The 26,724-nt window shown below is 52.8% G+C and overlaps 1 protein-coding gene across 1 annotated transcript in view; it reads right to left on the reverse strand.

The window, feature by feature from the left end:
- SNRNP200 (small nuclear ribonucleoprotein U5 subunit 200) overlaps positions 1-26,724 on the reverse strand; it is a 279,023-nt gene that overhangs the window by 222,982 nt on the left and 29,317 nt on the right. The window contains exons 8-9 of the mRNA XM_075346199.1: positions 8,331-8,430; positions 8,063-8,199 (exon numbers count right to left, since the gene is read on the reverse strand). Coding sequence (XP_075202314.1) covers positions 8,063-8,199; positions 8,331-8,430 — 237 coding nt within the window. The remainder of the gene's footprint in view (positions 1-8,062; positions 8,200-8,330; positions 8,431-26,724) is intronic.

A 26,724-nucleotide genomic window follows, 5' to 3' on the forward strand; every position in this document is an offset into this window, starting at 1 on the left:
AACCATCACAGTGTGGATAAATGCTCGGCTCAGGCAGCAAGAGCTTACATGCAGTGCAGGCCGAATAAAGCTTTGGAGCCTTGCTCCTTGTGTGAGACATGCTGCTGGAGTGGTGGCTTTGCAGAGAATGAACCCCAGGGAGAATATACAGAGGTCCACAACCGGAGACCGGCTGTGGCTTACCAGACCGCTGAGCGCGGTGTTGTGTGCCCTCCAGATCCCGAAGCCCGGTCCCCCAGTGCGCAGCACCTCAGCAGAGATGCAGAATGCAGGATGTCCCAGAGCAGAGTGAACTCTGCCTGAGAAACTAGGGGGCGTTCCTATAAAAGAGCGGGAACTGGACGGCTATAGAGACCTGCAGGGAAGGAGGGACGCCTCAGCAGTGGGGAGTGTCCCTCCCCTGTGTAGAACGGCCGCCGGGAGGAGCCGAACCTGTCCCTCTGCATGAGTGACATGCGAGGGCAGGAAAATGAAACTAGGCCTCCGGCGAAGGCGGGGCCTAAATTTAAGCGGCGAGGCCGACAAGCAGGCACCATCGGCGCGGTTCTCAGGCAAAAGCTAGAGAACCCGCCGGAAAAGTTAAAACAATCACATACAGCATACTCTCCCCTTACAATAAAGAACCGGGACCCCCAACATAAACGTCTCAGGTACTTAGCTGCTGAGACGCAGGGCCATGTCCCTGGGGATGAGTGCTCCGGTCCAGCAGAATCCTCAAGGGGCTGTGGATGGAGACCGGAATCCTGCCAGGCATGGAGACCGTGCTGGCTCCCACTTCAAGCCAGAGCCCAGAAGGGATGGTGAAGGAGCGCGGCATGTAAGGCTGCAGCCTTGTAAATCAACCTTAACAACACCGCCGACACAGTGGGGTGACAAGGGACATGCCGGGAGTCCAGACATGGACGCGCTTTTCTTCAAACGCTTTCCAAAAGTCAAACAAATCAGATGAGAATGCATGTGTGGATGTATGCCTCCTGACACAAAGCAATAAACTGGCTAGGACTGGCTACCAGGGGGTGTATAAGCTCAGAGGGAGGAGCTACACTTTTTAGTGTAGTACTTTGTGTGTCCTCCGGAGGCAGAAGCTAAACACCCATGGTCTGGGTCTCCCAAAGGAACGATAAAGAAACAGCTGTTTTGCATGTTCCTATGTGACACTTAAGTGTCCTCTAAACCTCTGAGCCATCCAAAGGGCTGTGGTCTGCCATCCTTTCACTAAAGGGGCCCCGAGTTAGTATAACCCCTATATCCAATAATCTATTGCTCTTTGCTGAAGGACAGACCACAACCTCCATATACATTCAATTGCAGAGGTGCGGGGCTGCAGAACTTGCCAGTGTCACCAAAATTCAGATCCGTACACTGTTTACATATGACTGCCACCAGAACTAATACGGGCCCAGTGATCGATCCTCAGGACAGATCATCAATGTCATTACAGTAGAGAATCCCTTAAGTATAGTTACTACTGCACAATCTACACCTTTCTTAAAGTGTTATTCATATCTTTATAGATTGATATTATTGGATAGGGCAATTTTGCCATTAAGCTTTTTAGCAGTTCTTGAGCTAATCAGACTTTGCTTTGTTTACAGCTCGCTGCCTAGGACCCCGACCTCCGCTGCTTTGCATCTTCTAAGTATGGTGCTGAAACTGGCCGGGATTAGGCGGCAACAGTGCACATCAGCGTTCCAGGCCAGCATCAAAACAGTGCTTACAAGCTCAACATAAAAGAGCTTGTAAGCACTGAACAAGTTCTGCCACCTTAGCAGAAGTGGTCGGGCTCCAAAATACAAAAATAACAATTCACAAACAAAAATTGTTAATGTTAATATCTCGAGGACGGATAAAAACTTTAATTTCAGTAGGCTGCTTGTATTTTCAAACATTAACCATCAATACCTATTTATGTAGATGGGAAAAAGCTTTCAATTTGTATTTTTCTGAAAGAAACTAGCAAAAACCTTATTTCTTCAGCGCTCTATTGGGAGACCCAGACGATTGGGGGTATAGCTACTGCCCTCTGGAGGCCACACAAAGCACTACATTAAAAGTGCAAGGCCCCTCCCCCTCTGGCTATACCCCCCCCCGTGGTATCACGGGTTCTCCAGTTTTAGCTTTGTGTGCGAAGGAGGTCAGACATTCCATGCATAGCTCCACAGATTTTAGTCAGCAGTAGCTGCTGACTATTTCGGATGGAAGAAAAGAGGACACATATAGTGTCCCCAGCATGCTCCCTTCTCACCCCTGGATGGTGTTGTAAGGTTGAGGTACCTATTGCTGGTACAGGGCTGGAGCCTGACATGCTGTTTTCCTTCCACATCCCCTGGTAGGGCTCTGTGGAAGTGGGATCCTGCCGGCCTCTCAGCTCTGACGCCGGGCTCCATCCACAGACCCATTAGAACCTGATGGAGACGGAGCAGGAGTACGATCAGGGACAGGCCCTGCATCATACAGGTACTCTGTGTCCCCGGCAGGCACAGACACACTCCGGGCTGGCTGGGTGTTGTAGTGCGCCGGGGACCGCAACGTTGGAGTTAGTGTCCCTACAGATTACTGGGGGATTTTTTGTGTATGGGAACGCAGCGCCGACCCCCTCTGGACCGGGCGGCGCTGCTGTGACTTGTGGTGCGCCGGGGATCCGCCGTCCGCGCTTTTACGGCGGCGGCGGTTATAAATTGAGTCCCCGGCTTTTTGGGCCTAGGACGCCGGCAGCTCCGATTCGTTCCCGCCCCCACCCTGTCAATCAGGGTAGGGGAGAGACGCTGTTCGCTAGCAGCGACGAGGGCTGGAGCCTGATTTACATGCTCCAGCCCTCACACTAGGCACAGAGGGAAGCAGGCTTCCCGCTCTTAGCCAGGAACGCCCAGGGCCCGCCCCCCTTCTCTCTCAGGACGCCGGCAGCCATTACATGCAGTCTGGCTGGAGGAAGGACGCAAGGCTCTGGGAGACCTGGACTAGGGGCTATCTGGCGACCACACACCCGCTTTTTAAGCGGGCGGTAAGCGATTTTTCTGTGCTGGTCCCTCTAGTGCCTCACGGTGTATCGGTGTACTGTGTAGGATATAGAGATATTGTATTTCTTGCACTGTGAGGTCGCTTCTGGCTGCATCTCCCAGATCCCTCTGTGGAAGCAACAACATGCCATCCTCAAAACGCAAGGCTGCCAAGGCTAGGGCTGTGTATACTGCGTGTGCTGCATGTGGGGCTAATCTACCAGCAGGCTCCGATGACCCCCATTTGTGTGCAATGCTCCGACCCGGTGCTGCTTCGCCAGCCGGAGTCAGGAGAGGTAGTGACCCAGGCTGAGTCGCTTGTAAGTTCTGCCCCGGTGACAGGGACAGACTTTGCAGTTTTTGCTGATAATATGTCTGTGTCTATGGCAAAAATCCTTGAAACCTTGCAATCTATGCATGGGGCTCAGTCTTTGGGCACGGCGAGGCCTCTGTCCTCAGGTCCCCCTCACTTGGAATTAATCCAGCCCACAGGGGGGTCCCCGGCTTCACAGGCCGAGGATTATGACTCAGATGATAGCCCCAGCCACCCTAAGCGAGCTCGCTGGGAAAGACCCTCGACGTCATCACACTGCTCAGGGTCTCAGCGCAATCAGTCTCCCTGTGAGGTGTATGATGAGAGTGATCAGGAATCCATTCCTGGAACCCCTCTCAACCTGGATACCCCTGATGGGGATGCCATGGTAAACGACCTTATCTCAGCCATCAATAGGCTGTTGGATATTTCTCCCCCAGCCCCTTCAGCAGAAGAGGCGGCTGCGGAGCAGGAGAAGTTTCGTTTCCTTTATCCCAAGCGTAAATTGAGTGCTTTGTTGGATCACGCTGACTTCAGAGAATCAATCCAGAAGCACGACGCTCACCCAGAAAGGCGTTTCTCTAAACGATCTAAAGATACGCGTTTCCCTTTCCCCCCTGAGGTGGTCAAGCGCTGGACACAGTGTCCAAAGGTAGACCCCCCGATTTCCAAACTCGCAGCTAGGTCCATAGTTGCAGTGGAGGATGGCGCTTCACTTAAAGATGCCAATGACAGACAGATGGACCTTTGGTTAAAATCTGTCTATGAAGCTATCGGCGCGTCGTTTGCTCCGGCATTCGCAGCCGTATGGGCACTCCAGGCTATTTCAGCTGGCTTAGCAAAAGTGGATGCTATCATACATCCAGCAGTGCCGCAAGTGGCGCACCTTACCACGCAGATGTCGGCGTTTGCGTCTTACGCTATCAATGCGGTCCTAGAATCTACCAGTCGCACCTCAATGGCGTCCGCCAATTCGGTAGTTTTGCGCAGAGCCTTGTGGTTAAAGGACTGGAAAGCAGATGCTGGTTCCAAAAAATGTTTAACCAGTTTGCCTTTATCTAGAGATAGACTGTTTGGCGAGCCATTGGCTGATATCATTAAGCAGTCCAAGGGTAAAGACTCCTCTTTACCACAACCCAGAACAACCAAACCTCAGCAGAAAAAGTGGCAGCAGAGGTTTCAGTCCTTTCGAGGTTCGGGCAAGACACCGTTTACCTCGTCCAAAGGGACTCAGAGGACGCAAAGAAACTCAGATTCGTGGCGGGCTCACACGCGCCCCAAGAAAGCAAATGGAGGTACCACTTCCAAAGCGGCTACCTCATGACTTCCAGCCCCCTCCCTCCGCATCGCCGGTCGGGGGCAGGCTCTCCCGCTTTTCCGGCATTTGGATGTCACAGGTCAAAGACCGGTGGGTGACGGACATTTTGTCTCGCGGGTACAGAATCGAGTTCAATTCTCGTCCTCCAGCTCGGTTCTTCAGAACCTCCCCACATCCAGACAGAGCAGATGCTCTGCTGCAGGCGGTGGACTCCCTAAGAGCGGAAGGAGTGGTGATCCCAGTCCCTCCTCAGGAACAAGGGCAAGGGTTTTACTCCAATCTCTTTGTGGTTCCAAAAAAGGACGGCTCGTTCCGTCCTGTTCTGGACCTAAAACGGCTCAACAAACATGTGCACGCCAGGAAGTTCCGGATGGAAACCCTGCGTTCTGTCATTGCCTCAATGTCCAGAGGAGACTTCCTTGCCTCAATAGACATCAAAGATGCTTATCTCCACGTGCCAATTGCTACAGAACATCAACGTTTTCTACGTTTTGTGATAGGAGACGACCATTTTCAGTTCGTAGCTCTGCCATTTGGTCTGGCGACAGCCCCACGGGTCTTCACCAAGGTCATGGCGGCGGTGGTAGCAGTCTTGCACTCTCAGGGACACTCGGTGATCCCTTACCTAGACGATTTATTGGTCAAAGCTCCCTCTCAAGAGGCATGTCAGCGCAGCCTGAATGCTACGCTGGAGACCCTACAGTCTTTCGGATGGATCATCAACTTTCCAAAGTCGATCCTATCACCGACTCAATCACTAACGTATCTTGGCATGGAGTTTCATACTCTAGCAGCGATAGTGAAGCTTCCGCTGAACAAGCAGCGGTCACTACAGACAGGGGTGCAATCTCTTCTGCAGGGCCAGTTGCATCCCTTGCGGCGCCTCATGCATTTCCTAGGGAAGATGGTGGCAGCCATGGAAGCAGTTCCCTTTGCGCAGTTTCATCTGCGCCCACTTCAATGGGACATTCTCCGCCAATGGGACGGGAAGTCAACGTCCCTGGACAGGAAAGTCTCGCTTTCCCAGACGGCCAAGGACTCCCTACAATGGTGGCTCCTTCCCACCTCATTGTCTCAGGGAAGATCCTTCCTGCCCCCATCCTGGGCAGTAGTCACGACAGATGCGAGTCTGTCAGGGTGGGGAGCAGTATTTCTCCACCACAGGGCTCAGGGGACGTGGACTCCGCAGGAGTCCACCCTTCAGATCAATGTTCTGGAGATCAGAGCAGTGTATCTTGCTCTACTGGCCTTCCAACAGTGGCTGGAAGGAAAGCAGATCCGAATCCAATCGGACAACTCCACAGCGGTGGCATACATCAACCACCAAGGAGGGACGCGCAGTCGGCAAGCCTTCCAAGAAGTCCGGCGCATTCTAATGTGGGTGGAGGACAGAGCATCCACCATATCCGCGGTTCACATCCCAGGCGTAGAAAACTGGGAAGCAGACTTCCTCAGTCGCCAGGGCATGGACGCAGGGGAATGGTCCCTTCACCCGGACGTGTTTCAGGAAATCTGTCGCCGCTGGGGAGTGCCGGACGTCGACCTAATGGCATCCCGGCACAACAACAAGGTCCCGGCATTCATGGCGAGGTCGCGCGATCAAAGAGCTCTGGCGGCAGACGCCTTGGTTCAAGATTGGTCGCAGTTTCAGCTCCCATACGTGTTTCCGCCTCTGGCGCTCTTGCCCAGAGTGTTACGCAAGATCAGATCCGAGTGCAGCCGCATCATACTCGTCGCTCCAGACTGGCCGAGGAGGTCGTGGTATCCGGATCTGTGGCATCTCACGATCGGTCGACCGTGGTCACTGCCAGACCGACCAGACTTACTGTCCCAAGGGCCGTTTTTCCATCAGAATTCTGCGGCCCTGAACCTGACTGTGTGGCCATTGAGTCCTGGATCCTAGCATCTGCAGGATTATCTCAAGGAGTCGTTGCCACAATGAGACAAGCTAGAAAGTCGAATTCGGCTAAGATCTACCACAGAACGTGGAAGATTTTCTTATCCTGGTGCTCTGCTCAGGGAGTGTCTCCCTGGCCATTTGCATTGCCCAAGTTTCTTTCCTTCCTGCAATCGGGGTTAGAAAAGGGCTTGTCGCTCAGCTCCCTTAAAGGGCAAGTTTCGGCACTATCCGTGTTTTTTCAGAAGCGTCTAGCACGTCTTTCTAAGGTGCGCACGTTCCTGCAGGGGGTCTGTCATATTGTGCCCCCGTACAAGCGGCCGTTAGATCCATGGGATCTGAACAGGGTACTAGTTGCTCTCCAGAAGCCGCCCTTCGAGCCTCTGAAGGAAGTTTCCTTTTCTCGGCTGTCACAGAAAGTGGCGTTTCTTGTTGCGATCACATCGCTTCGGCGAGTGTCTGAGCTGGCAGCTCTGTCATCCAAGGCTCCCTTCCTGGTGTTCCACCAGGACAAGGTAGTGCTGCGCCCTATTCCGGAGTTTCTCCCTACGGTCGTATCCTCTTTTCATCTTAATCAGGATATATCCTTGCCTTCTTTTTGTCCTCATCCGGTTCACCGGTATGAAAAGGACTTACGTTTGCTAGATCTGGTGAGAGCACTCAGAATCTACATTTCCCGCACGGCGCCCATGCGCCGTGCCGATGCACTTTTTGTCCTTGTCGCTGGTCCGCGCAAGGGGTTGCAGGCTTCTAAAGCCACCCTGGCTCGATGGATCAAAGAACCAATTCTAGAGGCCTACCGTTCTGCGGGGCTTCCGGTTCCTTCAGGGCTAAAAGCCCACTCAACCAGAGCCGTGGGTGCGTCCTGGGCATTACGTCACCAGGCTTCGGCTCAACAGGTGTGCCAGGCAGCTACCTGGTCCAGTCTGCACACTTTCACCAAGCATTATCAGGTGCATACCTATGCTTCGGCGGATGCCAGCTTAGGTAGAAGAGTCCTGCAGGCGGCAGTGACACCCCCGTAGGGGAGGGCTGTTTTGCAGCCCTAACATGAGGTATTTCTTTACCCACCCAGGGACAGCTTTTGGACGTCCCAATCGTCTGGGTCTCCCAATAGAGCGCTGAAGAAGAAGGGAATTTTGTTACTTACCGTAAATTCCTTTTCTTCTAGCTCTTATTGGGAGACCCAGCACCCGCCCTGTTGTCCTTCGGGATGTTTTTTTGTTGTTTGCGGGTACACATGTTGTTCATGTTGAACGGTTTTTCAGTTCTCCGATGTTATTCGGAGTTAATTTGTTTAAACCAGTTATTGGCTTCCTCCTTCTTGCTTTGGCACTAAAACTGGAGAACCCGTGATACCACGGGGGGGGTATAGCCAGAGGGGGAGGGGCCTTGCACTTTTAATGTAGTGCTTTGTGTGGCCTCCAGAGGGCAGTAGCTATACCCCCAATCGTCTGGGTCTCCCAATAAGAGCTAGAAGAAAAGGAATTTACGGTAAGTAACAAAATTCCCTTCTTAAATTGGTCGTTATCACTTACCCGGATCAAGTCTTCCTTTTCGGTCTCCTGTAGCTGGTACAAATATTTGGATAATTCAGAGTCGGACTCCATTTTGTTCATAATTCGCTCTTTTTCGGCTTCACTCTGAGCACTGGCCAACAGAGTACAATACAGAACTGAAGGGGAAAAAAGATTCCAATGTTTATTGTATCAACTACAAATAAACAGCTCAATACTGACAGGGACAGATATGAAGCAATTAGAGGGTATAAACATCCTAAGCTAAGGGGGCCGCTGCAATACTCACTCATCATACGATGCTGTCTCAGAACTTTAATGAAATCGAAGGTGTTGAATCCGAGCAGCAGGACCAGCTGATTCTCACATTCACGATCATCTCCTGCAGTCTACATACAAGAGGGTGAACATCAAAATGTATCATAAAAAACAAAACACAATAATGGCTACAGTCCTTACTGTTACATAATACGAGCCATACAAAGAAAAGTGATAGCATTAATAACACATTGTCCATTGATAAAGATTCTGCATTAATGCAATCATTAAAGTAAATATGTCAGGTGAAATATGCAGCCACAACCACGAGCAGTTCTGGGTGCATATTGCTAATCCCTGCCTAACTGTCCCTGTATATACTAACATAGATAAAGAGATATTTAGAAAAAGTATTTCTAAAAATCCTTTATATGCTAATGAGCGAGGGACTAGTCCCAAGGGTGTTAGTTCCTGCACTCATTCTGCCCTGTAAGCATGGTAGCACGCCCATAGGGGCATGCTAACATGCTACTCAATGCAACGTCATATGCTGTGACGCGCGTACCTGTGTCCGTTGTCACTGAGTCAGACACTCAGTGCGCATGATCAGAAGTCTCGGCACTTCCAGTCATGCGCACACCCGGCTTCACAGTGTACATCACCAGAAGTGCCCGGCATTCTGATCATGCGCACTAACCTTAAGCCCGGTGGGCATGCTAACATGCCAAGAGGACTGAATGAACACAGGAACGCTTGTGACTAGTCGCCACGCTCATTAGCATATCATAAAGGATCTTTAGACATACGTTTTCTAAAGATCTTTATCTATGCTACTAGTTACAGGGACAGGAAGAGAGAATGGCACAATAGTTGAATGCAAAAAATATTATAATTTTATTGACAACAATATTATAAATATGTTGAATCTCAAGATAGTGCCAAAATTTGCATAATCAAGTGAGGCAGGAAGGATGGAGTCACAAGGTCGCGGATGAGTGCAAAACATTGATGTAGAACACAAGTGAAGATAAAACAATCCAAGCCGCCACTAAAAAGACGGGGCCCATAGGAATATTAAAGATAATAATAAAGCTAGTGTATGTCAGATATGGGCCCAAAAACAAACCCCAGCAGGTAAATACCAGCATAAGGCCCCTCCACGACTGAATAAGATACAGACAAAGCTCTGTTCGCTAATCAGTGGCTGAGAGGGTGTACCCAGGTAGTGAAAACCAGGGGAAGGGGAGGAAAGGTGTTAAAACAGGTGCACCAGTGGCAGTCCGTAAAAGAAAAATGGGTAAGGGTTAATTACCGTCCAGATGCATAAACCTGTATAAAACAGGGAATGCCAAAGGGAAAATAGTAAACAAAAAAGAGAATTTTGTTATGGGGTTATGGTCAGCTCCACTTTTAATGTAGACCGAGTGATTGGCTGTAAGTGCACCGACAGGTCCAGCTTTGGGAATAAGTGCACATATTTATGGATGGTTTTCCCAATCTTGAGCATACGAATCAGCTCACCTGCGGAAGAAAAGAAGGGAATTTTGTTTACTTACCGTAAATTCCTTTTCTTCTAGCTCCTATTGGGAGACCCAGACAATTGGGTGTATAGCTTCTGCCTCTGGAGGCCACACAAAGTATTACACTTTAAAAAGTGTAACCCCTCCCCTCTGCCTATACACCCTCCCGTGGATCACGGGCTCCTCAGTTTTGGTGCAAAAGCAGGAAGAAGAAAACTTATAAATTGGTCTAGGGTAAATTCAATCCGAAGGATGTTCGGAGAACTGAAAACCATGAACCAAAAGAACAATTCAACATGAACAACATGTGTACACAAAAGAACAACAGCCCGAAGGGAACAGGGGCGGGTGCTGGGTCTCCCAATAGGAGCTAGAAGAAAAGGAATTTACGGTAAGTAAACAAAATTCCCTTCTTCTTTGTCGCTCCATTTGGAGACCCAGACAATTGGGACGTCCAAGAGCAGTCCCTGGGTGGGTAAAAGAATACCTCAATAAAAAGAGCCGAAACGGCCCCCTCTTACAGGTGGGCAACCGCCGCCTGAAGGACTCGCCTACCTAGACTGGCGTCTGCCGAAGCATAGGTATGTGTTACGAGGGGGACCCGGGGAAGCGTGCCAAGATGGGAAATGGACTGCTTCCGCCGGTCAAGGTCCACTGTGCGGTGTAAGGGACCGCCGCTATGGTGGGTGAAGAGTGAGCGGGTTGCTGCTAGCGATCGTCTGGAATGTCACAGACGATCTATGTACACCGATCTGCCCTAACCCCTGAGGGTTGTATGGCACAGATCTCACGGCTCGGTGTACTTGTTGCACGGGGAAGCACAGAGGTGCCCACGCACGTGTGCCAGTGGAAGTCACGAGAATATGGCACGAGGGTAGCACAGAGGTGCCCACGCACGTGTGCTTTCAATAACCAGGTGAGTCCAATGGAGACTTGAGGAGCTCACCTGGGACAGGAACACGGCCTGTTGACGGGGGTACTGCCGGAGCAGCAAGGCAGGAACACGGCCTGCAAACGAGGTACTGCCGGAGCAGCAAGGGCCAAGCCCACAAGAGACAGTAATGCCTGAGCAGTGGCGTGGCAGCACGCTGCCAGACATCCAAACATAGAAGGACGGTCGCGCGCCGCCATGATGGCAGGGGAAGGTGCAGCTCCACCCGAGGGCGGGCGCGAGGCGGAGATGACGGACTTGACCCAATCAGGGTCCACGACGTCCCAGCCTGGCCAGTCAGGATTCACCACGTCACCAGCCTTGTCATCAAGCCGTGTGACGTCAGTGAGCGAATCAGGACCCACCACGCATTGCACATGCTCACCCTCCTGCCTCTGAGAAATAGAGGCGGGATCCTCGGTCTCACAATGTGCAGAGATAACGGGAATCTCACTGCTTCCCTGAGCAGTAAACCTCTGCACACTGCGCAGCCTCGCAGACCTTCGGGGCCGCTGAGCAGGAGAGTCTGCGGCAGGCCAGGAATGGGAGACCGCTTCACTCCTTGTAACAGGAGAACCACTAGGTGTCACCCTTCTGCTGCCTCTCTGAGAAGGTATCTCCTGCACACTGCGCAGTCTGGCAGACCTTCGGCGCTGCTGAGCAGGAGTGCTCGTGGCAGGCAAGGAATGGGAGACTGCCTCAGTCCTTGCCTCAGGAGAGCCACGAGATGTAACAGGTATGCACTTGATAGTGCTTCGTGAAAGTGTGCAGACTAGACCACGTAGCTGCCTGACACACCTGCTGAGCCGTAGCCCGGTGCCGCAATGCCCAGGACGCACCCACGGCTCTGGTAGAATGGGCTTTCAGCCCTGAAAGAAGCGGAAGCCCAGAAGAACGGTAGGCTTCAAGAATCGGTTCCTTGATCCACCAAGCCAAGGTTGACTTGGAAGCCTGCGAACCCTTACGCTGGCCAGCGACAAGGACAAAGAGCGCATCTGAACGACGCAGGGGCGCCGTGCGAGACACGTAGAGTCGGAGTGCTCTCACCAGATCCAAAGAGTGCAAATCCTTTTCACATTGGTGAATTGGATTAGGGCAAAATGAAGGCAAGGAGATATCCTGATTGAGATGAAAAGGGGATACCACCTTAGGGAGAAAATCCGGGACCGGACGCAGAACCACCTTATCCTGGTGAAACACCAGGAAGGGGGCTTTGCATGACAGCGCTGCAAGCTCAGACACTCTCCGGAGTGATATAACTGCCACTAGAAAGGCCACCTTCTGCGAAAGACCTGATAAAGAGACATCCCGCAGCGGCTCGAAAGGTGGTTTCTGAAGCGCCGTTAGCACCCTGTTAAGATCCCAGGGTTCCAGCGGACGCTTGTAAGGTGGGACTATGTGGCAAACTCCCTGCAGGAACGTGCAGACCTGCGGAAGCCTGGCTAGGCGCTTTTGAAAAAATACGGAGAGCGCCGATACTTGGCCCTTGAGAGAGCCGAGTGACAAACCCTTGCCAATTCCAGATTGTAGGAATGAAAGAAAAGTGGGTAAGGCAAACGGCCATGGAGGAAAACCGTTATCAGAGCACCAGGATAAGAAGATTTGCCAAGACCTGTAATAGATCTTGGCGGACAAAGGCTTCCTGGCCTGTCTCATGGTGGCAATGACATCCTGAGATAACCCTGAAGACGCTAGGAGCCAGGACTCAATGGCCACACAGTCAGGTTGAGGGCCACAGAATTCAGATGGAAAAACGGGCCTTGTGACAGCAAGTCTGGGCGGTCTGGAAGCGCCCACGGTTGACCCACCGTGAGATGCCACAGATCCGGGTACCACGACCGCCTCGGCCAGTCTGGAGCGACGAGAATGGCGCGACGGCAGTCGGACCTGATCTTGCGTAACACTCTGGGCAGCATCGCCAGAGGAGGAAACACATAAGGCAGTCGAAACTGCGACCAATCCTGAACTAACGCGTCCGCTGCCAGAGCTCTGTGATCCTGAGACCGTGCCATGAATGCCGGGACTTTGTTGTTGTGCCGTGACGCCATGAAATCGACGTCCGGCATTCCCCAGCGGCGACAGATCTCTCGAAACACTTCTGGGTGCAGAGACCATTCCCCCGCATCCATGCCCTGACGACTGAGAAAATCTGCTTCCCAGTTTTCTACGCCCGGGATGTGAACTGCGGAGATGGTGGAGGCTGTGGCTTCCACCCACTGCAGAATCCGCCGGACATCCTGGAAGGCTTGACGACTGCGAGTGCCGCCTTGGTGGTTGATGTATGCGACGGCAGTGGCGTTGTCCGACTGGATACGGATCTGCCTGCCCTCCAGCCACCGATGGAAAGCCAATAGGGCTAGATACACTGCCCTTATCTCCAGAACATTGATCTGAAGGAAAGACTCTATCGGAGTCCAGGTTCTCTGAGCCCTGTGGTGGAGAAAAACCGCTCCCCACCCTGACAGGCTCGCATCCGTGGTGACCACAGCCCAGGTTGGGGTTAGGAAGGATTTTCCCTGCGATAGAGAATTGGGAAGGAGCCACCACTGAAGAGACGTTTTGGTTGCAAGGGAAAGAGAGACGTTCCTGTCGAGGGAAGCCGACCTCCTGTCCCATTTGCGGAGAATGTCCCATTGGAGTGGCCGCAGATGGAATTGCGCGAACGGCACTGCCTCCATCGCTGCCACCATCTTCCCCAGGAAGTGCATGAGGCGCCTTAAGGGGTGTGACTGACCCCGAAGAAGTGATTGCACCCCTGCCTGCAGAGAAAGCTGTTTGTCCCGCGTTAGCTTGACTAACGCTGACTGTGTATGAAACTCCATCCCGAGGTAAGTCAGTGATTGGGTCGGTGTCAACTTGGATTTCGGGAAGTTGATGATCCACCCGAACTGCTGGAGAGTCTTCAGAGCGACGGTAAGGCTGTGTTGACACGCCACCCGAGAAGGGGCCCTGACTAGGAGATCGTCTAAGTAGGGAATCACCGAGTGGCCCTGAGAGAGTGTAGGACCGCCACAACGGATGCCATGACTTTGGTGAAAACCCGTGGGGCTGTCGCCAGGCCAAAAGGCAATGCCACGAACTGAAGGTGTTCGTCCCCGATGGCGAAACGCAAGAAGCGTTGATGTTCGGGTGTGATCGGCACGTGGAGATAAGCATCCTTGATGTCGATCGATGCTAAAAAGTCTCCTTGAGACATCGAGGCGATGACCGAGCGGAGAGATTCCATCCGAAACCGTCTGGTTCTCACATGTCTGTTGAGTAGTTTGAGGTCCAGAACGGGACGGAATGATCCGTCCTTTTTTGGCACCACGAACAAGTTGGAGTAAAAGCCGCGACCACGTTCCTGAAGGGGAACGGGGATCACAACTCCTTCTGTCTTCAGAGCGTCCACTGCCTGAAAAAGTGCGTCGGCCTGAGCGGGGGGGCGGAGAGGTTCTGAAGAAACGAGCCGCAGGACGAGAGCTGAACTCTATCCTGTAACCGTGAGACAGAATGTCTCTCACCCATCGGTCTTGAACATGTGGCCACCAGGCGTCTCCAAAGCGGGAGAGCCTGCCACCGACCGAGGATGCGGCTAGGGGATGCCGAGAGTCATGAGGAGGCCGCCTTGGAGGCAGTGCCTCCTGCGGCCTTTTGGGGGCGTGACTTGGACCGCCACGCATAGGAGTTCCTCTGGCCTTTCTCCGGCCTGCTGGACGAAGAGGATTGGGGCTTGGCAGAGGGACGAAAGGACCGAAACCTCGATTGTATTTTCCGTTGCTGAGGTCTCTTAGGTTTGGACTGGGGTAAGGAGGAGTCCTTTCCCTTGGATTCCTTAATAATCTCATCCAATCGTTCGCCAAACAAGCGGTCGCCAGAAAACGGCAAACCGGTTAAGAACCTCTTGGAGGCCGAGTCTGCCTTCCATTCGCGCAGCCACATGGCCCTGCGGACTGCCACAGAGTTAGCGGATGCCACAGCTGTACGGCTAGCAGAGTCTAGGACTGCGTTCATGACGTAGGAAGAAAAAGCTGACGCTTGAGAAGTCAAAGACGCAACTTGCAGAGCAGAATTACGTGTGACAGCATTAATCTCAGCCAGACAAGCTGAGATAGCTTGGAGTGCCCACACGGCTGCAAAGGCCGGGGCAAAAGACGCGCCCGTGGCCTCATAGATGGACTTCACCAGGAGCTCTATCTGCCTGTCAGTGGCATCCTTTAGCAATGAGCCATCTGCAACCGATACCACAGATCTAGCCGCCAATCTAGAGACTGGAGGATCCACCTTGGGACATTGAGCCCAACCCTTAACGACTTCAGAGGGGAAGGGGTAACGCGTGTCAGTGAGGCGCTTAGTAAAGCGCTTGTCCGGAACCGCTCTGGGCTTCTGGACAGCATCTCTGAAGTTAGAATGATCGAAAAACGCACTACGTGTACGTTTGGGGAACCGAAACTGGTGTTTCTCCTGCTGAGACGCCGACTCCTCTACAGTAGGAGGCGGGGGAGAGAGATCCAACACCTGGTTGATGGACGAGATAAGATCATTCACTAAGGCGTCCCCTTCAGGTGTATCAAGGTTAAGGGCGACGTCAGGGTCAGAGCCCTGAGCTGCGACGTCCGCCTTGTCCTCCAGAGAGTCCTCAAGCTGGGAACCCGAGCAGCGTGAAGAAGTCGGGGAAGATTCCCAGCGAGCCCGCTTAGCCTGTCTAGGACTGTGGTCCGGGCAGGAGTCCTCCACGTGAGACCTAGGGCCCAACCTGGGAGCGCGCTGCGGCGCGGACCGAGGGGGGCCTGGAGGCGACGATCCAACAGGGGCCGGGGCCTGTGTAAGGACCGGTCTGGACTGCAAAGCTTCTAGCAGCTTGGCAGACCATTTGTCCATAGACTGAGCCATGGATTGTGAAAGTGACTCAGAGAGTTTCTCAGCAAAAGAGGCGAACTCTGTCCCTGCCGCCTGGACAGGGGGAGCAGGGGGGTCTACATGAGCCGAGGGGCCCACTAGTGACCGAGGCTCCGGCTGAGCAAGCGAAACAGGGGTCGATCATTGCTCACAGTGAGGGTAGGTGGAACCCGCAGGTAACATAGCCCCACAAGAGGTACAGGCCGCAAAAAACCCCGTGCCTTAACAGCTTTGCTCCTTGTGGACGACATGCTGTTGTTTCCTAGGAGAATGATCACTGAGGGTATATGGGCAAAAAAGGGTATACAGCCCGACCGAACAGAAATATATATATAAAAACGTATCTATTCCGGCACCCTAGGGGGACCAGCACCGGGTGACCGGTGTGGCTTACCGACCGCTAACAAGCGGAGTGTGTGTCCTCCAGATTCCCTGCCTTAGGTCCCCCGGAGCTGCAGAGCTCTTCACTGAGAATCCTCCACCGGCAGAATGCCAAAAAATGGCTGCCGGAGCTCTCAGGGGAGGAGTGGAGCCGTGGGCGGCGCCAGGAAAGTGCGGGAATCTGGGGTCCCCACAGTGATCAGTGAGGGGGGAGGAAACATGCAGGATGCTCCGGCCCTCACATCCGACGTCAGGTCGGCAGTCCCGCCCTTACCCCTGACAGGCAGGCCCGGGGGCGGGATTTTTGCGACTAGGCCGCGATGAAGCCGGGGACTAAATTTGAGACCGCGCCCGACAAGCAGGCACAATCGGCGCGGAAGTCCGCCGGCCTTCTCAATTCAGCAGCTGCCGCAGCGTCCGGGAAGAAGGTGCGCTCCCTGCACAGTCCCCAATGGGGACACAGTACCTTAGAGTTGCAGGGCCCGGTCCCTGAGGTTGAATAGACTCCGGTCCGGCAAATTCCCACAGGGGCTGCGGAGGGAGCACGGTCCCAGTAAATGGATGACCGCTCAGGATCCCACTTCTCCCAGAGCCGCTAAGGGATGGTGAAGGAGACGGCATGAGGCTCCGGCCTTTGTACCCGCAATGGGTACCTCAACCTTAACAACACCACCGACGTAGTGGGGTGAGAAGGGAACATGCCGGGGGCCCCGTGGGGGCCCTCTTTTCTTCCAACCGACATAACTAATATGAGAATGCATGAGTGGATGTGTGCCTCCTTCCACACAAAGCATAAAACTGAGGAGCCCGTGATCCACGGGAGGGTGTATAGGCAGAGGGGAGGGGTTACACTTTTTTAAGTGTAATACTTTGTGTGGCCTCCAGAGGCAGAAGCGTCTGGGTCTCCCAATGGAGCGACAAAGAAAAGAGAATTTTGTTACTTACCGTAAATTCTTTTTCTTATAGTTCCGTATTGGGAGACCCAGACCATGGGTGTTTAGCTTCTGCCTCCGGAGGACACACAAAGTACTACACTAAAAAGTGTAGCTCCTCCATCTGAGCTTATACACCCCCTGGTAGCCAGTCCTAGCCAGTTTAGTGCAAAAGCTGAAGGAGAATAGCCACCCACAAGTAGAACCGAGTAAGAACCGGAACAACCGGAGACTCTGTCCATGACAACAGCCGGTGATAACACACGGAACAAGAAAATTGCCAACAGGCAACAGGGAGGGTGCTGGGTCTCCCAATACGGAACTATAAGAAAAAGAATTTACGGTAAGTAACAAAATTCTCTTTTTCTTTATCGTTCCTTTGGGAGACCCAGACCATGGGACGTTCCAAAGCTGTCCCTGGGTGGGAATAAACAGAAAAAACTAAGAAGTAACCGGAGCCTAACTTCACAAGTGGGCGACAGCCGCCTGAAGGATGCGTCTGCCCAAGCTCGCATCTGCCGAAGCATGAGCATGCACTTGGTAGTGCTTCGAAAAGGTATGCAGGCTAGTCCAAGTGGCAGCCTGACAGACTTGTTGAGCCGTAGCCTGGTGCCTAAAAGCCCAAGAGGCACCGACAGCTTTGGTCGAGTGTGCTTTGATCCCCGGCGGGGAAGGCACCTGAGTACTCTGGTAGGCGTCCGAAATGGTCGATCTAATCCAACGGGCCAAGGTCGGCTTAGAAGCAGAGAGACCCTTGCGCCGCCCTGTGGTTAGCACAAAAAGAGAGGTGCACCGCCTAAGCGCAGCGGTGCGAGACACATAAATCCGGAGAGCACGCACCAGATCTAGAGTATGCAGCGCTTTCTCAAAGCGATGAACAGGGGCCGGACAGAAGGAAGGCAAGGAAATATCCTGGTTAAGGTGGAAGGGAGAGACCACCTTAGGAAGAAAGTCCGGGGTTGGACGGAGAACTACCTTGTCTTGGTGAAAAACCAAAAAAGGTGACTCCGAGGAAAGCGCAGCCAAATCAGAGACTCTCCTGAGAGAAGTTATGGCAACTAGAAAGGCCACCTTTTGAGAAAGACGATACAAAGAAACCTCCCTAAGGGGCTCGAAAGGGGGTTTCTGCAATACCGTGAGGACCAAGTTAAGGTCCCAGGGATCCAAGGGCCGCCGATAAGGCGGAATAATGTGAGACGCACCTTGCATGAAGGTGCGGACCTGAGCCAGCCGGGCGAGACGCTGCTGGAAGAGAACTGACAGAGCTGAGACTTGTCCCTTGAGAGAGTTGAGGGACAGTCCTAGCTGCAGACCGGACTGTAGAAAGGACAGGATGGTCGGCAACGAGAATGGCCAAGGAGAATGGCCGGAAGAGCGACACCAGGACAGGAAAATTTTCCAAGTCCTGTGATAGATCTTGACGGAGGAAGACTTACGGGCCCGAGTCATAGTGGAGATGATTTCAGGAGGAATACCAGAAGCCGTCAAAATCCAGGACTCAAGAGCCACACCGTCAATTTGAGTGCCGCAGAATTCGGGCGGAAAAACAGACCTTGCGAGAGCAGGTCTGGACGGTCCGGAAGATGCCACGGCATCTCCACGGACAGTTGGAGCAGGTCCGGATACCAAGCTCGCCTGGGCCAGTCCGGTGCAATGAGGATGACTCGACGGCCCTCCATTCTGATCTTGCGCAGGACTCTGGGTAAGAGAGCTAGAGGGGGAAACACGTAGGACAGACGAAACTGGGACCAGTCTTGAACCAGAGCATCCGCGGCGAAGGCCTGAGGATCGTGGGAGCGAGCCACGTAAACCGGAACCTTGTTGTTGTGACGGGATGCCATTAGGTCCACGTCCGGAGTGCCCCACTTTCGGCAGATTGACTGAAACACTGCCGGGTGCAGGGACCACTCGCCACTGTCCACGGATTGACGGCTGAGATAATCTGCCTCCCAGTTTTCTACGCCAGGGATGTGGACTGCGGATATGGTGAACTTGGAGTCCTCCGCCCATTGAAGAATGCGTTGGACCTCCAACATTGCCAGGCGGCTGCGTGTCCCGCCTTGATGATTGATGTAGGCAACCGCTGTCGCGTTGTCTGACTGGACTCGAATGTGCCTGCCCGCCAACAGGTGGTGAAAGGCTAGGAGAGCTAGAAGCACAGCTCTGGTTTCCAGCACATTGATTGAAAGGGCTGACTCGGACGGAGTCCAAGTGCCCTGTGCTCTGTGGTGGAGATGTACCGCTCCCCAGCCGGATAGGCTGGCATCCGTGGTGAGAATCACCCAGGACGGAGTCAGGAAGGAGCGCCCTTGGGACAGGGAAAGGGGTCGAAGCCACCACTGAAGAGAGCTCCTGGTCCGTGGCAACAGAGCCACTAACCTCTGTAAGGAGGAAGGCCGCTTGTCCCAACAGCGGAGAATGTCCAGCTGCAGAGGACGCAGATGGAACTGGGCAAAGGGAACCGCCTCCATGGAGGCCACAATTTGACCCAGCACCTGCATCAGGCGCCTGAGGGAATAACGGCGGGGCCTCAGGAGAGAGCGCACCGCTAGCCGGAGAGACTGCTGTTTGATTAAGGGCAACTTCACAAGTGCCGGCAAAGTCTCGAACTGCATCCCTAGGTACATGAGACTCTAGGTCGGAGTCAGAGTGGATTTGGGAAGATTGACAAGCCACCCGAATTGGGCTAGGGTGGCGACAGTGAGCTAAACACTCCGCTGACAGTCTGCGCTGGATGGACCCTTGACCAGAAGGTCGTCCAGATAAGGCAGCACTGCTAACCCCTGGAGGTGCAGGATCGCAATCACTGCCGCCATGACCTTGGTGAATACCCGAGGGGCCGTGGCTAACCCGAATTGGGAATGATCCTCTCCTATCGCAAAACGTAACCAACGCTGATGTGACACTGCGATTGGCACATGTAAATAGGCATCTCTGATGTCGATGGACGCCAGGAACTCCCCTTGGGTCATAGAGGCAATGACTGATCGCAGAGACTCCATGCGAAAATGCCGCACCCGGACATGCTTGTTGAGAAGCTTGAGATCCAGGATGGGCCGGAAGGTACCGTTCTTTTTTGGAACTAGGAAGAGATTTGAGTAAAAACCTCTGAACCGTTCCTGAGCGGGAACTGGGACAATCACTCCGTTTGCCTGAAAGGATGCCACGGCCTGTGAGAAGGCGGCGGCCTTGGAGCAGGGGGGAGTTGAGAGAAAAAAATCTGTTTGGCGGGCTGGAAGAGAATTCTATCCTGTAGCCGTGAGATATGATGTCTCTCACCCACTGATCGGAGACTTGCTTTAACCAAACGTCGCCAAAGTGGGAGAGCCTGCCACCGACTAAGGACGTGGCTGGAGCGGGCCGAGAGTCATGAGGAAGCTGCCTTAGTGGCAGAACCTCCTGCGGTCTTCTGCGGACGCGCTTTTGGGCGCCAGTTGGATTTCTGATCCTTGGCTGAGTTAGCGGACGAGGTGGAAGGCTTAGAGGATGACCAGTTGGAGGAACGAAAGGAACGAAACCTCGATTGATTCCTACCCTGGGCGGGTTTCCTGGTCTTGGTTTGTGGCATGGAAGTACTCTTCCCGCCAGTAGCTTCTTTAATGATTTCATTCAGCTGTTCACCAAACAGCCGTGAACCAGCAAAAGGGAGCCCAGCAAGAAACTTCTTGGAAGAAGCATCTGCCTTCCACTCTCGAAGCCACAAAATCCTGCGGATAACAAGAGAATTGGCTGAAGCCACCGCAGTGCGGTGAGCAGCCTCTAGCATGGCAGACATGGCATAAGATGAAAAAGCTGAAGCCTGAGCAATTAAGGTAACCATCTCAGGCATAGATTCCTTGGTGAGGGAATGCATCTCCTCTAGAGAAGCAGAGATGGCTTTGAGAGCCCACACTGCTGCAAAAGTCGGGGAAAACGCGGCCCCCGCAGCTTCATACACAGATTTGGCCAGAAGGTCAATCTGACGGTCAGTGGAATCCTTAAGTGAGGTGCCGTCAGCCACCGACACAACGGTCCGGGCTGAGAGCCTAGACACCGGAGGGTCTACCTTTGGGGAGTGAGACCACTCCTTGACCACCTCAGGTGGAAATGGAAACCGGTCATCAGAACCACGCTTTGGAAAGCGTTTGTCAGGGAAGGCCCTGGGCTTGGTCACAGCGGTCTGAAAACTGGAATGGTTAAAGAACACACTCTTCACTCTCTTAGGCGAGGTAAACTGATGTTTTTCTACCAAAGAGTTGCTCCTCTGACACTGGCGGATTGAGATCCAGCACAGAATTAATAGAAGCAATCAAATCACTAAGATCTGAGTCACCCTCAGAGAAATCGATGGGATACATAGCCTCCGAGCCCCCAGTGAGGGCATCTTCCTCATCTTGAGAGTCAGCTCTTGAGAGAGAGCCGTGGGATGGGGAGGGGGAGGAAACCCTGCGCCTTCTCTTAGAAGGACGGGGTCTGGGATCAGATGATGAATCCGGTCTGGGATCAGATGATGAATCCTCCGTGAACTCCGATGGACGGAGGTCAGAGGATAGGAGTCCTCTGTCAAGAGTATTAGAGGCACCCTGTGAGGGAGGCTGATGCATATTCATCAAAGTCCTGGACAAAAGTCCCATGGACTCAGCAAATGACTGGGATATGGACCTAGAAAAGGACTCTACCCAGGCCGGGGGTTCAGTCACAGGTGCAGCAGCAGCCTGAGAGACCACTGGGGGTGAGACTCCAGGCTGTGGCACCGCCAAGTTAGAGCAACCATCACAGTGTGGATAAATGCTCGGCTCAGGCAGCAGGAGCTTACATGCAGTGCATGCAGAATAAAGCTTTGGAGCCTTGCTCCTTGTGTGAGACATGCTGCTGGAGTGGGGGCTTTGCAGAGAACGAACCCCAGGGAGAATATACAGAGGTCCACAACCGGAGACCGGCTGTGGCTTACCAGACCGCTGAGCGCGGTGTTGTGTGCCCTCCAGATCCTGAAGCCCGGTCCCCCAGTGCGCAGCACCTCAGCAGAGATGCAGAATGCAGGATGCCCCAGAGCAGAGTGAACTCTGCCTGAGAAACTAGGGGGCGTTCCTTTACAAGAGCGGGAACTGCAGGGCTATAGAGACCTGCAGGGAAGGAGGGATACCCCATGAGTGGGGAGTGTCCCTCCCCTGTGTAGAACGGCCGCCGGGAGGAGCCGAACCTGTCCCTCTGCATGAGTGACATGCGAGGGCAGGAAAATGAAACTAGGCCTCCGGCGAAGCCGGGGCCTAAATTTAAGCGGCGAGGCCGACAAGCAGGCACCATCGGCGCGGTTCTCAGGCAAAAGCTAGAGAACCCGCCGGAAAAGTTAAAACAATCACATACAGCATACTCTCCCCTTACAATAAAGAACCGGGACCCCCAACATAAACGTCTCAGGTACTTAGCTGCTGAGATGCAGGGCCATGTCCCTGGGGATGAGTGCTCCGGTCCAGCAGAATCCTCAAGGGGCTGTGGATGGAGACCGGACTCCTGCCAGGCATGGAGACCGTGCTGGCTTCAACTTCAAGCCAGAGCCCAGAAGGGATGGTGAAGGAGCACGGCATGTAAGGCTGCAGCCTTGTAAATCAACCTTAACAACACCGACGACACAGTGGGGTGAGAAGGGACATTCCGGGAGTCCAGACATGGACCCGCTTTTCTTCAAACTCTTTCCAAAAGTCAAACGAATCAGATGAGAATGCATGTGTGGATGTATGCCTCCTGACACAAAGCGATAAACTGGCTAGGACTGGCTACCAGGGGGTGTATAAGCTCAGAGGGAGGAGCTACACTTTTAAGTGTAGTACTTTGTGTGTCCTCCGGAGGCAGAAGCTAAACATCCATGGTCTGGGTCTCCCAAAGGAACGATAAAGAAAATTGAAAAGTCTGGATAATGAGGACTGTCACTGGTGCCCCCGTACACCATGGAGGGGGGGAGGGGGGGGGGGGGGAGGGAAAAAATAGTCGTGAACAGAGAGGTGCAAGTGGTATAGAAAGTTACAGAAGCAAGTCGTGGAGCCAGAAAAGAGGAAGCTACTGGCTAGTAATGTATTATAAAATAGTCATGGAGCCGAGAGGTACTATGAAAAATATTTATGGTTTGGCTGCAACTAGACTAGTCATGGAACAGAGAGGTACAAGTATGAAAGAAAAAGCGAAAAGTGAGAATGCATCCAGAATGACAATAGTCATGGGGAAAAGAGGTAAGGCAGTGGTGCCAAATCTGGGCGCAACTCCTGGTCAGCACAGAGAGATCTAAACTGAGCAAGTGGAAAAAAGGAAGAGGGGTACTAGATGTGCCAGCGAGCGAAAGTACCGCACGAAATAGTGCGTCGCCGGCACAGCTAGGAAGTGAATCAAGGTATACCTGGTGGGGTGATGGAGCGTGGCGGCGGATGAGCGGTCCCAACGTCCGTTTCGCCTGAGCGCTTTTTCGAGGGAGCCACTGTGACCAGTGCGCATGCGCGGGAGAGCGGACGTCTCCATGGCTCCCGCGCATGCGCCCAAAGCGGACGTCAGGCAACGCCCCACGGCAGTCAGCTGACTGGTCACAGTGGCTTCTGTCCGCTCCGCCCCCTGGCCTCCGCCCCCGGCGCATGCGCATTTCAGGACACCATTAGGTTATGATTAGAAACATATGTGCTGACCCTTCATATAGCTGTCAGCACCACTAGACACCTTATCTCCCTCGAAAAAGCGCTCAGGCGAAACGGACGTTGGGACCGCTCATCCGCCGCCACGCTCCATCACCCCACCAGGTATACCTTGAGTCACTTCCTAGCTGTGCTAGCGACGCATTATTTCGTGCGGTATTTTCGCTCTCTGGCACATCTAGTACCCCTCTTCCTTTTTTCCACTTGCTCAGTTTAGATCTCTCTGTGCTGACCAGGAGTTGCGCCCAGATTTGGCACCACTGCCTTACCTCTTTTCCCCATGACTATTGTCATTCTGGACGCATTCTCACTTTTCGCTTTTTCTTTCATACTTGTACCTCTCTGTTCCATGACTAGTCTAGTTGCAGCCAAACCATAAATATTTTTCATGGTACCTCTCGGCTCCATGACTATTTTCTAATACATTACTAGCCAGCAGCATCTTCTTTTCTGGCTCCACGACTTGCTTCTGTAACTTTCTATACCACTTGCACCTCTCTGTTCACGACTATTTTTTACCCTTCACCCTCCCCTTCCCCCCCCCCCCCATGGTGTACGGGGGCCACCAGTGACAGTCCTCATTATCCAGACTTTTCAATTTTTGTTTACCATTTTCCCTTTGGCATTCCCTGTTTTATACAGGTTATTCATCTGGACGGAAATTGACCCTTACCCATTTTTCTTTTACGGACTGCCACTGGTGCACCTGTTTTAACACCTTTCCTCCCCTTCCCCTGGTTTTCACTACCTGGGTACACCCTCTCAGCCACTGATTAGCGAACAGAGCTTTGTCTGTATCTTATTCAGTCGTGGAGAGGCCTTACGCTGGTATTTACCTGCTGGGGTTTGTTTTTGGGCCCATATCTGACATACACTAGCTTTATTATTATCTTTAATATTCCTATGGGCCCCGTCTTTTTAGTGGCGGCTTGGATTGTTTTATCTTCACTTGTGTTCTACATCAATGTTTTGCACTCATCCGCGACCTTGTGACTCCATCCTTCCTGCCTCACTTGATTATGCAAATGTTGGCACTATCTTGAGATTCAACATGATTTTAATATTTTTGTCAATAAAGAAGGGAATTTTGTTTACTTACCGTAAATTCCTTTTCTTCTAGCTCTAATTGGGAGACCCAGACAATTGGGTGTATAGCTACTGCCTCCGGAGGCCACACAAAGTATTACACTTAAAAGTGTAAGGCCCCTCCCCTACTGCCTATACACCCCCCGTGGGATCACGGGCTCCTCAGTTTTAGTGCAAAAGCAAGAAGGAGGAAAGCCAATAAACTGGTTTAAACAAATTCAATCCGAAGGAATATCGGAGAACTGAAACCATTCAACATGAACAACATGTGTATACAAAAAAACAGGGGCGGGTGCTGGGTCTCCCAATTAGAGCTAGAAGAAAAGGAATTTACGGTAAGTAAACAAAATTCCCTTCTTCTTTGTCGCTCTATTGGGAGACCCAGACAATTGGGATGTCCAAAAGCAATCCCTGGGTGGGTAAAATAATACCTCGTGATAGGGCCATAATAACGGCCCTTCTTTACAGGTGGGCAATTGCCGCCTGTAGGACTTGTCTACCTAGGCTGGCGTCCGCCGAAGCATAGGTATGCACCTGATAATGCTTGGAAAAAGTGTGCAGACTCGACCAAGTAGCCGCCTGGCACACTTGCTGAGCCGTAGCCTGGTGCCGTAATGCCCAGGACGCACCCACGGCTCTGGTAGAATGGGCCTTCAGCCCTGAGGGAACCGGAAGCCCCGCAGAACGGTAGGCTTCAAGAATTGGTTCCTTGATCCACCGAGCCAGGGTGGATTTGGAAGCTTGCGATCCTTTACGCTGGCCAGCGACAAGGACAAAGAGTGCATCCGAACGGCGCAGAGGAGCCGTGCGGGAAATGTAGATTCTGAGTGCTCTCACCAGATCCAACAAATGCAAATCCTTTTCACATTGATGAACTGGACGAGGACAAAAAGAAGGTAAGGAGATATCCTGATTGAGATGAAAGGGGGATACCACCTTAGGAAGAAACTCCGGAATCGGGCGCAGAACCACCTTGTCCTGGTGAAACACCAGGAAGGGGGATTTGCATGACAGTGCTGCTAGCTCGGACACTCTCCGAAGAGATGTGACCGCTACTAGAAAGGCCACTTTCTGTGAAAGGCGAGAAAGGGACACATCCCTCAAAGGCTCGAAAGGCGGCTTCTGGAGAGCAATTATTATTATTATTATTATTTATTTATAGAGCACCATTAATTCCATGGTGCTGTACATGAGAAGGGGATTACATACAAAATACGTATACAAGTTACAGTAGACAGACTAGTACAGAGGGAAGAGGGCCCTACCCTTGCGGGCTTACATTCTATAGCGCTGCTAGCTCGGACACTCTCCGAAGAGACGTGACCGCTACTAGAAAGGCCACTTTCTGTGAAAGGCGAGACAGGGAAACATCCCTCAAAGGCTCGAAAGGCGGCTTCTGGAGAGCAATTAGAACCCTGTTCAGATCCCAGGGCTCTAACGGCCGCTTGTAAGGAGGGACGATATGACAAACCCTTGCAGGAACGTGCGGACGTGAGGGAGTCGTGCCAGGCGCTTCTGAAAAAATACAGATAGCGCAGAGACTTGTCCCTTAAGGGAGCCGAGCGAGAGACCTTTTTCCAACCCGGATTGCAGGAAGGAAAGAAAAGTAGGCAAAGCAAATGGCCAGGGAGAAACTCCTTGAGCAGAGCACCAAGCTAAGAATATCTTCCACGTCCTGTGGTAGATCTTAGCAGAGGTTAGTTTCCTAGCCTGTCTCATGGTGGCAATGACCTCTTGAGATAGTCCTGAATACGCTAGGATCCAGGACTCAATGGCCACACAGTCAGGCTCAGGGCCGCAGAATTCTGATGGAAAAACGGCCCTTGAGACAGCAAGTCTGGTCGGTCTGGCATTGGGGCGACGAGGATGGCGCGGCGGCAGTCGGACCTGATCTTGCGTAGCACTCTGGGCAACAGCGCCAGAGGTGGGAACACATAAGGCAGCCGGAACTGCGACCAATCTTGGACTAAGGCGTCCGCCGCTAGAGCTCTGAGATCGTGAGACCGTGCCATGAAGGCCGGGACCTTGTTGTTGTGCCGGGACG

This window comes from Anomaloglossus baeobatrachus, chromosome 4 (genome assembly GCF_048569485.1).
Source record: "Anomaloglossus baeobatrachus isolate aAnoBae1 chromosome 4, aAnoBae1.hap1, whole genome shotgun sequence".
Taxonomy (NCBI): domain Eukaryota; kingdom Metazoa; phylum Chordata; class Amphibia; order Anura; family Aromobatidae; genus Anomaloglossus; species Anomaloglossus baeobatrachus.